Source organism: Schistocerca nitens, chromosome 9, assembly GCF_023898315.1.
Source record: "Schistocerca nitens isolate TAMUIC-IGC-003100 chromosome 9, iqSchNite1.1, whole genome shotgun sequence".
Classification (NCBI taxonomy): Eukaryota; Metazoa; Arthropoda; class Insecta; order Orthoptera; family Acrididae; genus Schistocerca; species Schistocerca nitens.
The window spans coordinates 288,274,981-288,287,550 of record NC_064622.1 but is presented as its reverse complement, the minus strand read 5'-3'; the positions used below and the strand labels follow the sequence as shown (position 1 = coordinate 288,287,550).

The following is a 12,570-nucleotide window of genomic DNA, read 5'->3' as shown; positions in this document are numbered from 1 at the left end:
TAGGACGTCTACGGATTCATTGCAGGAGCACAAACAGACGATCTTGCAGAGTATTTTTTGAGTATGCTTTTCGAAAACTGTCTTGAGATCTAGTTTGATAGCCCATACACAACGGAAATATTTTACACCTTGTAACTACCAACAGGCCTGATCTTAATGATGGTGTCAGTATAAAGAGAGGGATTAGTGATCATTATAATGACTGTGGGTACTAAAGACAATAAATCAATCAAGGAGGCTAGGAGTGTGTTTCTGCTATAAAGAGCAGATAAGCAGCTGTTAGAATCTCACTTAGACAATCAACTGACATTTAATTCCAGTATGATGGACAAAGAGTAATTATGGGCAAAGTTTAAACAGATTGTAAGTCATGGTCTGGAGAAGTATGTGCCTAGAAAGTGGATTAAGGACAGAAGAGATCCGCCATGGCTTATCAACAAAATTTAGATAATTCTGAGAAAGCAAAGTCTGTTGCACTCTCAGTTCAAAAGAGAAAGTGCAAATGACAACAGACAAAGGTTAGCAGAAATTCATGTGTCTTAAAACAGTCTATGAGCGAAGCATAGAACAACCACCACTGTCATACTTTAGCAAAAGATCTGGCTGAGAACTGAGAACATTCTGGTCCTGTGTAAAAACTAAGCAGGTCTACGGCTTCTATCCAGTCACTTGTTGACCAGTATGGTGTGGCAGTAGAAGATAGCGAAAGGAAAGCTGTAATTTGATTTTACAAAGAGTACTCTATGCATTGGCCTCTTACTTAGCTCACATTTAGTGTGATCTCCCACCCAACATGAAGTCCCAAGCAAATGGAAAAAACTGCAGATGACTCCTGTATGTAGGAGGGGGTAAAAGGACAGACCCACAACATTACAGACCTTAACATTGCTTTGCTGCAGAATTCTTGAAAATATTCTCAGTTCAGATACAATAAATTTTCTTGAGATTGAAAGCTTCTACCAACAAATAAGCATTTAGAAACCATCAGCCACGGAAAACTCAGCTTGTTCATTTCTCTCAATATACTGTGAATTGCAGCTGAATGGCAACAGGCAGATTCCTTATTTCCAGATTTCCAAAAAGCATTTGATATGGTGCTCCACTACAGACTGTTAATGATGGTATGGGTATAGGGAATAGGTTCCCAGATATGTGAGTGGCTCTAAGACTTCTTAAGCAATAGAAGCCAGCATGTTGTCCTCGACAACAAGTGTTCATCAGTGATAAGAATGTCATCAGGAGTGCCCCAGGCAAGTGTGATAGGACTGCTATTATTTTCTATATAGATAGAAGATATGGTAGACAGCGTGGGCAAAAACCTGCAGCTGTTTGGTGCTGATGCTGTGATATACAGGAAAGTGTTGTCATTGAGTGGCTATAGGAGGATACAAGAAGAATTCCTTGTTGGAGTAATGAATGGCAGCTAGCTTTAAATGTAGAAACACGTAAGTTAACGCAGATGACAAGGCCAAGCAAACCTGTAATTTTCGAATACAGCATTAGTACTGTGCTGCTTCACACCGTCACATCTTATAAATATCTGGGCGTAATGTCGCTAAATGATATGAAATGGAACACGTATTTGAGTACTGTGGTAGAGAAGGCAAATGGTCAATTTCAGTTTATTGGGAGAATTTTGGGATGGTGCAGTTGATCTGTAAAGGAAACCGCAATTAGGACACTAGTGTGACCTACTCATGAATACTGTTCCGAGTGTTTGGAATCCACACCGCATTGAATTGAAAGAAGCAGGCTGCTGGTTTTGTTACCTGTAGATTTGAATTATATGCAAGTATTACGGAAATGCTTCGGGAACTCAAATGGGAATCCCTGGACATAAAAAATGTTCTTTTTGAGGAATACTATGCAGAAAATTTAGAGAACCAGAATTTGAATCTGACTGCAGAATATTTCGACTGACATCAACGTAAATTTCATGTAACGACCATGAAGACAAGATACGAGAAATTAGGGCTCGTACGGAGGCAGAGAGGCAGATGTTTTTCTCTCACAGTATTTGGGAGAGGAACAGGAAATGAAACGGCTAGTAGATGTACAGAGTACCCCCCGCCACGCATCATACAGTGGCTTGCAAAGTATATAAGTAGATGTGGATTATTAGAGGACACCATTGCCTTGCTTAAAAGATGATGATGATGATATGAAGAAGAAGAAGAACAACAACACCCTGCAGAAGACTGGGGGAAATTGCAAAACCATAATCATTACAACAGCAAAAGACCTGATCCCTTTTCACAAGAAACCAAACACCCTCAGTGGAAGCAAGAATATGAGGATGCACTAGAAGACAGAATAAAGGCATTTCAAAGCTACAATTGGAACAAATCAGACGAAGCACAGAAGAAATTCCTCAATGTTCGCAAACGAACTTCCAAGCTCTTAAGATAAAATAAATAAAAATATGTCAATGACCAACTGGAGTCAATTGAAGGCAACTTCAAAAATTATAACACGCACCTTTGTGAAGCAATTCAAAGGGTACTCACTACAAAACTTCTGCTTTCGAAAACAAGGTTGTAAATCAGCCTTGAAAAATAAAGAAAATGGCCAAGAACTAGCAACATAACAAATAGTTTATTCACATATCAAGACACTTAAAAACAACAAAGCATCATGGGAGAACAGAATTGTAGCTGAACTATTGCAAATTTTAGGCCCAAACTCACTCAAAGATATTACATAAGTAATCCAAAACATTTGGCAAACTGAAAAAATCTTTGATGACTTGAAGATTGCTCTAATCCATTCATTACATAAGAAACACAATAAATCTTATGTAAACAACTACAGAGGTATCTCCCTTCTACCGGCTACCTACAAAATCCAATCAGCTTGTCTCTTGAATAGAGCACATAAGCAATTAGACTGGTGACATCATAAGACACCACTCGTGCGCTGGCTGTCATAAGCCTGCCAGCGCAAATGTTAGTATCTGCGGACCCCAAGGTGTAGTGCCAGCATGGCAGTTTACCCAAATAAAGCACCGCACCTCTCCCTCTGGAAAGACTACATGACAACAGCGCCCTCTCCAATGCTGGTATAAAGGACAAAGACTACAGTACTCTGGGGCAGTTTGTCATCGCAGATCATCTCCTCAGTTCAACAGCCCAGCTGCATGGGACAGTGGCTGCCAACATTGTCATAGTTAGGTCTGCAAGAACGAGCACAGCTACAATGGCAGTTTGTTGTTGAGTTGGCAGAAGACTTTACTCAGAGATTGGAAATGCTTGTAGTGTTCCACATGGCTGCTTTCCAAAAGAAAAGTAACTGTGTGTGATTATCCAATCATAAGCCTGTCTACTGATATTCTGTACTGTGCCAAACTACCCTGGTCTGTCTCCTGTTTATTAGTCTATAAATTACTGTTGTGACCACCCAAGATACAACAATTAGAGCCCAAATAAGCAGAATTCAGACCAAACAGGTCATTCCCAGAACAAATTTTTAACCTCAAAGCCAGACTCAAAATGCGAGTCCTCAGACGAAAACCTATGTATGCATATTCGTAGATTTAAAAAAGGCGTACGGCTCAGCAGACAGAGCCTCACTATTCCAAAATTTAGAAAAGTGGGGACTAGATTCCAACACACAAGAACTCATGAAACAAACACTAATCGGCAGGAAATCTAAAGTAAAATTTATGGGGAAAAACTGACAACCCTTAGACATTCAAATGGGTAAGAGAAAATGATATGGACATTCTCATATTCTGTTTAACGTTGTCCTAGACAAAGTTGTGAAAGAATGGGAGAAAGAACCCAAGAAATTTGGGTTTACTTCTACTGGGCTCTCCCAAAAATAACTTCTATACACCATACCTCACATTTGCGAACAACCTGGCGATACCCACAGAGGACGAAGAGACTGCTGTCAAACAGCTTGGCACACTTCTAGAATGTGCAGAAAAAGTAGGGTTACAGACCTCATTTGAGGAAACAATTTTAATTTTCAAAGACAGACACTACAAGTCTGAAAACAAAATTTGGTAAAATCAACAGGGTCCTGCACTTTAAATACCTCAGAGAATTCACTGAACTGACAGGCCTTGAAAAAATCTCGCAGCAAAATCACCTCCAAAAATTCAAAAAAGCATTTAGAATTAGCCCGAAACCTGTACAACAAAATACCCTTCCAAAGAACCTCAGAAAAGAAAACACAATACTAATCGGCATTTTGAAAGAGACACAAAGTAGGCAAATAGAAAGTTACATCCGAGCAACCTAAACAAAAACAGTACAGACCAAAGTGCTGGAAGAAAATACACACTCCTTCAGAAAGAATACAAGCCTACTGGTACAACAAGAACCACCTAAGAGAATCTGATTGAGTTATTTTCTTAACATCTTCCATTTATTGGGAGAATTCGATAATAATAGTAATAATGAGGAGGAGGAGGCGGAGGAGGAGGAGAAGGGGTACCTGAATGCAAATGATATAACCTCACATTCTCCTTTGAAAGTGTCTTGAGTTCTTTCAGTTTAATAAATCCAAGTGAGTCTGCAATTTGCTACACAATTTAGGGTGTGTTCTATGTTGTGAGTAAAGGTGGGGATATAAGTACACACCTTTCTAGGTTTGAGAAAGTCATTCCTTTATCTTTTTGTCAATGTGTGTCCACAGCTGCACCGAACCAACTATCACAGCAAGAAAATATAAGCCTTTGATGGAACTCCTGATATAATAGCCAACTAAGTGAACTGTTTGCCTGGAGTGATACTAGTAGATTTTCAAAATAAGCACTGCTAGCACAAGTTGCATGGCCAGTACAGTCGGTTACAGGAGTGATTTTGTGATATTGTAACTGTGCTTGTTAACACACTGTAGCCCAAGTCCAAGCATAATTTGGACACAACTTTGTGTTAAAAGACTGCACCTGAGTATAGATTGGGTTACAATTTTCTCGATATGTGAGCCATCTATTGCTCAAAAACTGTAGTTTCTGTATATGACAACAATGAATGGATGTCTCGCTGCCTGTTCCCTGAATGGTGCTGCCTTCTGTTGTCAATTTATAGAATTATTTCAAAAGAAACATTAGTGAATTGTAGCAAACAGCTGAGCCAATATAACCACACTGATGTCATTTCATGTGTGTACTCATTCACAATTTGCTATAATTCTGCTACAAATATATCTTTTGTTGAATGAGTAACAAATTTTGGTAGCTCATGAGGAAGAAACTGTTCAATAACTCACTAAGGGTCATTATACATTCTACCACCATAACTTGAAATTTGTAATCTATGAAAGAACAAAAGTAATATGTAAAATAAATCTTGTAGCTTCGTTCTTTTTTTAGTATGTATTACTCCTGAAGATACATCAATTCCATATGTGCCCATAACACTTTAAATAACTGCATAAATACATGTTTTCCTAGGCCAGCCTCTAAAGTGTTAGAGCAAGTCATCATGACACACATCAGAGGGAAATTAGTTTTATTCCCAACACATATCCCAAATATGATGCAAAACCAAGTATGTTCATCTGTCCAGTTACTTTCTATTGGCCACTGAAAAATTCAGGTAATGGGACATATTTAAGATGATTCTATCGATCATCAGTAATAACGTACTCATTTTGGAGTCACTGCATTTTGTAACTTTACTATCTTTGCCAGATATCGACATGAGCAGAGATAAGGAAAAATTGGCGTCATTGGAAGGACATCACAAGCAAGTAATGCAATGCTCAGCCCTACATGCCAATAGTGCCACCTGGGCTGACCCACAGACAGCTGTTGTTTTTTTTTTAAAATTAAAACTTCAATATTGCCTAAATAAATATTACATTGCTTGTTGATGTGATTACTGCTTCAGTTGCTTCTTGGATGGCCTTACGTTGGTAACGCACATTTGAAAAAGCGGACAGAAATGCTTGGCTCAGGATTACCAAAGACAATGATCGTACTCTTGGCAAACTGGTGATTCACATTTTTTCACATTCTCTTTTGGATAGGAACTGACAGCAAGTGTCAAATTATTAGTATAATATAACTGCATTCTTATGATACAACGTTAATGACAATACAGCCCAAGGATAAATTTTGACTGCTTTGAGAATGATGCATGTGTTACTTGACAGTAACTTCAAATGCAAAAAGTATCTTACAAGACAGACTTCAAATACCATTTTAGGATATGTGGAGTCTGGGATGTCAATTCTGGTTACAAAAATGTTCATATAAAACAGGTTTTACGTTTTCTACTACAGAGAGAGAGAGAGAGAGTTGATAGCACTGTCTGAAATGGTAAAATTACATAAAGGCTTAGCAGAGGATGTCGATAAAAACAGCAGCAGACTAGTGTAAAAGTACAACCTGTAGCTTTTGCCCAAGTATTTTATAAACATAATCTCCTGATTAGGGTGGGACTGGGAGCACTTAGAAGTGGTCCCCATAGTTAACTGTGTGAGCAGATAACCACTAGTTTTAATTCAAATGTTAGCATACTTCATGCTGGAAAGTAATGTCTGAATTTTTAATGTGAAAACTGTTGAAGTTTTTTTAAAAATGAAACTGACTTTATTAATGTTGTATGTCTTTATTCTTTACGTCCACATATTTATTTCTCAACATAGTCACCCTGGTGACCAACACATTTCTCCCAACAAGAAATTAGTTTGTTGATGCCATAACTGTACAATGTTTGACTTTGTTGATGAAGTCACAATCTCAACTCTGCATGCACCACTTCATCACTGTAAAAGTGAAGTTCTCAAAGGCACTCTAAGTTTTAGAAACAGATGAAAATCAGATGGAGCCCAGTTGGGACTGTATGGAGGACAACTGATGACAGTGAACCCGAGGCATCAAACTCTTGCAGATGACACAGCACTTGTGTGTGGTTTGGCATTGTCACCTTGAAGGAGAAGGTGTTCGATGGGTGGATGAACTCTTCGAATTCAAAACTTTATTACGGTACGCTGTTTCTCACACACCAACTTATGAATTGCTTTGATTCTCTTCCGTTCCAGTTGTCCCACAGTCCATGTTTCACTACCATGCAATGCTATGCTCCAAATACACATTCTCAGAATTCTTTCTCAGCTTAAAACCTATGTTTGATACTAGTTGACTCTCCTTTGCCAGGAATGCCCGTTTTCCCAGTGATAGTCTGCTTTTTATGTCCTCCTTGCTCTGTCGATCATTTGTCATTCTGCTGCCTAGGTAGCAGAAGTCCTTAACTTCTTTTGATAAGTTTTTTGCTGCTTTCATTTCTGCTACTTACCATTACTTTAGCTCTCAATTCATACGCTGTACTCATTAAACTATACATTACATTCAACAGATTCTAAATTTTTCTTCGATTTCACTCAAAATACCAATGTCATCAGTGAATCTTATCACTGATATACTTTCACCTAGAATTTTAATCCCACTTTTGAACATTTCTTTCATTTCCACCATCACTTCTTCGATGCATAGGTTGAACAGTAGGGGCAAAAGACTACATCCCTGTCTTACACTCTTTTTAATCTGAGTACTTCATTCTTGGTCTTCTAGTCTTATTGTTCCCTCTTGGTTCTTGTACATATTGGATATTATTTCTCTTCCCCTATAGCTCACCCCATTTTTCTCAAAATTTCGAACATCTTGCACCATTTGACATAGCTGAACACTTTTCCCAGGTTGACAAATCTTAAGAATGTATCTTGATTTTTCTTTAGTCTTGCTTTCTGCAATGTCAGAACTGCCTCTCTGGTGTCTTTAATGAACTGACAGTTACCTAACGCATCCTCAGTTTTATTTTCCATTCTTTTGTATATTATTCCTGTCAGAAATTGGATAGCTGTTAAGCTGATTGTGTGATAATTCTTGCATCTATTGGCTTTTGCAATTGTGTGGATGATGTTTTTCCAAACGTCTGATGGTATACTGCCTCATACATTCCCCACACACACACACACACACACACACACACACACACACACACACACACACAAATGTGAATAGTCATTTTGTGTCACTTCCCCCAATGATTTCAGACATTTCGATAGAATATCTATCCTTTATTCCTCACTTGATTCAAGTTGTCCAAAACTTTTAAATTTTGATTCGAGCACTGGATCCTCTATCTCTTACCTGTGACTCCTGTTTCTTCTATTATGTCATCTGACAAGTCCTCCCCTCATACAGGCCTTCAATATACTCTTTCCACCTATTTGCTCTCTCTTCTGCATTGAACAGTGGATTTCCCATTGCACTAAATGTTACCCTCCTTCACCATAGGTTGTCTTGACTTTTCTGTATGCTCAGTCAGTCCTTCTGACAATTATTCATGTTTTGGTTTCTTCACAGATTTCATGCAGCCACTTCACCATAGCTTCCCTGCACTACCTATGTATTTCTTTCCTAAGTGATTTATATTTCTGTATCCCTGACTTTCCCTGCACGTTTTTGTACTTCCTCCTCTTGTCGGCCAACAGAAGTATTTCTTCTTATACCCATGGTTTCTTTGTAGTTGCCTTCCTTGCACCTATGTTTCCCTTCCCACCTTCTATGATTGCCATTTTTAGAGATGTTCATTCCTCTTTAACTGAACTGCCTACTGAGCTATTCATTATCACAGTACCTATAGCCTCAGAAAACTCCAAGCAAATCTCTTCATTTCTTACTACTTCTGTATCCCACTTCTTTGTGCACTGATTCTCCCTCACTAGTCTCAATCTTCAGCCTGCTCTTCATCATTAGTAAATTATGATTTCAGTCTATATGTGCTCCTTGGTATGTCTTACAATTCCATATATAAATCTGGAATCTCAGTGTGAATCTTCCAGTATCTTCTGGCCTTTTCAAAGTATTCATGAACTTCTTTTGATTCTCGAACAGAGTACTCACAATTAATAACTGATATTTTTTGCAGAACTCAATTAGTCTTTCTCCTCTTTCATTTCTACTACCAAGCCCATACATTCCCGTAACCTGTTCTTCTACTCCCTGCCCTAAAAGTAGTGATGTGGGCCGGGCAAATGCCCAGTGGGCAGAACATTTATAAATGGCCATTTGCCCAGCAATTACTGAAAGCAGTTTTAAATGCCCAAAATCTGGGCTTTTTTTTAATAAGTTTTTACTGCTATAATGTATAATTCATCAATTAAAATAAGGGGTGGAACAATACTCCCAATATTAAAAGTTAGTAAATGTTTACATTTAAACGTGTGAATGTCATTCACTGCCTTTGTTACTAAGACTGAAGGGAAAGAAGAGAGAAGCATGTTTTGTTTTCTAGCATTCCAGTTTGTTGTACCAACGAAGGGCACATGTCACTGACAACTCCTTCTCATTTACATTGACCTTGTTATTTTTACCAGTTCTACTTCTCTCTCGTATGCATTCTGGGCATTTGCCCACGAATTCATCTTACGCTTTTGCACCAACTTGTAAATGCCCAGGCATTTTACATCACTACCTACAACTGCACCCCAACCTCCCATGGCCATTAGATTTCCCTCACCCTCTATGTACCCTATTACCCATTCCGTATCCTTATATATTTCATCTCTTCACAAGCTGCTTGCAGTGTTGGTAGGTAACCTGAACTATTATTATTATTTTCATCATCGGTCTGCTGTTGATTCTGATGAGAACAACTCTATCAATGAACTGCTCACTGTAACTCAGTCTGTGCCCCACCTTCCTATTTGCAAGGAATCCTACTCATGTTATCCATTCTCTGCTGCTGCTGCTACTGATGATGGTGATGATATTGTCCTATACTCATCTGAGCAGAAATCATTGTCTCCTTTCCATTTCATTTCAGTGAACCCCACTATATCCAGATTGAGTCTTTGAATTTCTGTATTTTAGAATTTCTAGCTTCCCTACCACATTCAAACTTCTGACATTCCATGCTCCGATTCGTAGAATATTACCCTTTCATTGGTCTTTCAATCTTTTTTTCATGGTCAACTCCCTCCTCGGCAGTCCCCTTCTGCAGATCAAAATGGGGGGAATACTCCAGAATCATTTGCTAATGGAGAGAACAGCACCACACTTCTTCAATTACAGGCCATATATTCTATGGATACACTTTGTGTGTCTTTACTGCAGTTGTTTCCATTACCTTCTGCATCCTCATGCCGTTGACTGCTGCTGATTTTTCCATCTTTTAGGGACAGGTTACCACCCTGAGGGCAAGAGAGAGAGAGTGCCCTGAATCTCTACCCGCTCTTCTGACCTTTCTCACAAGGCCATTGGCAGAACAAGGGTGACATCTTGTGCCAGAAGTCTTCGGTCGCCATTGCTGATGGTTTTTATTCAAAATTTTTATTCAAAATTTAAGCAGTGGTGAGGTTCGAATCTGGGATCGAGGATGTTTTGACTACAAGTCAAAGATGCTATGCCTTGACCACAGGTTACAACAATAATACAGGAACAGAAAGTTAATAATGTTTGTTTTATTTAAGAAGTTTTCACAGTTTTCACATCAAAAAGTCAGAAGCATTACTTTACAGCACATCTTCACAGCCTGCAACAGTTCTCTTACGATTTATGGAACATAACAAGTAAATGACTGCCTGACTGACTGAATGAATGAATGAACGAACAAACAAAATCAAAAGAGAATCAACTACAGCATTAGATATGAACGCAGCTGCATCAGGCATCAACATGCAGCAGTAAACGTAGAAGCCCCTCTGTCAACATTGTCACTGGTTTCCACAGAGTATAAAACTGCATAGCCTATTACTTCTTCTTCTTCTTCTTCTTCTTCTGATGATGATGATGACATAACTTTCACCGGTGAATGAAATAACACTGTTGGAAGGGTTGCAACAATTGAACTGGTCAGCTTGAGCTACTACGTGTCAAAAAAGAGCAGGCGGCGGCAGGGGTAAATCTTACCATTGTTCTACGAGACTGACTTTAACCGCCCCCACTCTCCCCCCACAAAAGTTGCCAAAGACAGTGGAAACATTCAGCCCATTTTGGACATGTTGAATGTAAAAGCAATACCATACAGTACTGCACTGGGTGAAATCAATTACAATCACTTTTTACACACCAACATGCTGGAGCAGTTGGCCATTTTTGAATTTGATCAACAACTCATTTATATTAGTCGAATTCGCCCCATCAGCTCGTGTGTGGTGCATCTGTCTAAGCTGTTAATATTCAATCTTATCGATAAAAAGCTATAAACATGACCGAATGCAAAATTTGGAGTCATGTTTAATGAAGCAGTCTCCTATACGAAACTAATATGATGTACTAATTTTTACACCATACATTAACTAATTCCTTCAGGAATCGAAAAATTAAAAGCAACTAATTAATTTTTCTTATGTAACAGTAGTTAATAATAATGTATTGGCCTACTTACAGTGCCCACAACCAGCAGCCTCGTCTTCTACAATTTTCGCTTCCAGCTGCTCATCGGAGAAAAGGGCAGCTTCCAGTCGTGGGATTTGTGTTTCTGTTTCATCGTGCAACTGGATAATGAACTGAGAACAGTGAGACACAATATCCAATATATCTTTAAACTCCTTTGTCAGATCCTCTAGCTCAGGGATATATGGTGACAGATCGGCAGGACCTTCAAGACGTCGTGCATTTAAAGTTTCTTCTGCTTGCCTAAGCAAATTATTCAGGAAATCTTCTGGAAACAGCCCATTCTACAACAGCAATTTAAGTGGCATTTTACATCTTTATATAGAGTATTGCAACATTGTACAATTTACAACTGTATATTATTATCTGAGGCTTCCTAAACAAAATACCATAAAGAACAGAGTGCTAGTCAACTATCCTTCATACTCAAGCAACAAACTTAATTTAAGATGCCTCGTAAAAATGTCTAAAATGTGAAAAAATTAAGAAAAAGTTTTGAAATGATTTCATGGAGGATTTATCTAACAAACACAGGCCTCACCCAGTGCCACACTAGATGCAGAGGAATAAAGGTATGTAACAAGATAGTTCCCTCAGCACGGCAAAAGCCAGACTCGAAAATGATTTCACAGGGAATCCCACAGATAACTGTTCAGTATCAATATAATTTTCTTTTTTTTAATTTTTTATTCACCTGAGAATATAAAATCTCATGCAGTTTTATTTGCAGATGATGCATTTGTAATAACTGAAAATGGAACAATAAAACAAATTCCCCAAATAGTCACTGATACTAAAAACAGTTTAGAATATTAGTTTATCTAAATGGATTAAAATTAAAGATGACAAAGCCCGATTAATACTTTAAAACCAAGTAGCCCAAAACAAAGAACTCCCAAATTACCAATAAAAATCAGCAAGTTAGGGAAGTAGATAATGTCAAATTCCTGGGGACATCTGTGGAAGAAAATATGTATCAGTCTTACAGCCTATTTAACAAAAATTGAACAGTCTTGCAGACGCCATGGTAGTACCCAAAATAATACTCTTCACTCAGAGCATTCCAAGAGCTATAGTTGAAGAGGACAATGTTCGTCTAACTGCTGCAAGATACAGAGGTTGGACAAAAATATGAGGACACCACAAATGAAACACATTACCATGCCTAATACAACATAGGAAACCCGATGAAAGAGCTTCCAGTTGTCTCCAAATGG

At 38.4% G+C, this 12,570-nt stretch overlaps 1 protein-coding gene across 1 annotated transcript in view; it reads right to left on the bottom strand.

Annotated features, from left to right (window-relative positions):
• LOC126203719 (uncharacterized) overlaps positions 1 to 12,570 on the bottom strand; it is a 171,460-nt gene that overhangs the window by 67,556 nt on the left and 91,334 nt on the right. The window contains exon 8 of the mRNA XM_049938094.1: positions 11,346 to 11,637. Within this exon, the coding sequence (XP_049794051.1) occupies positions 11,346 to 11,637 (292 nt within the window). The remainder of the gene's footprint in view (positions 1 to 11,345; positions 11,638 to 12,570) is intronic.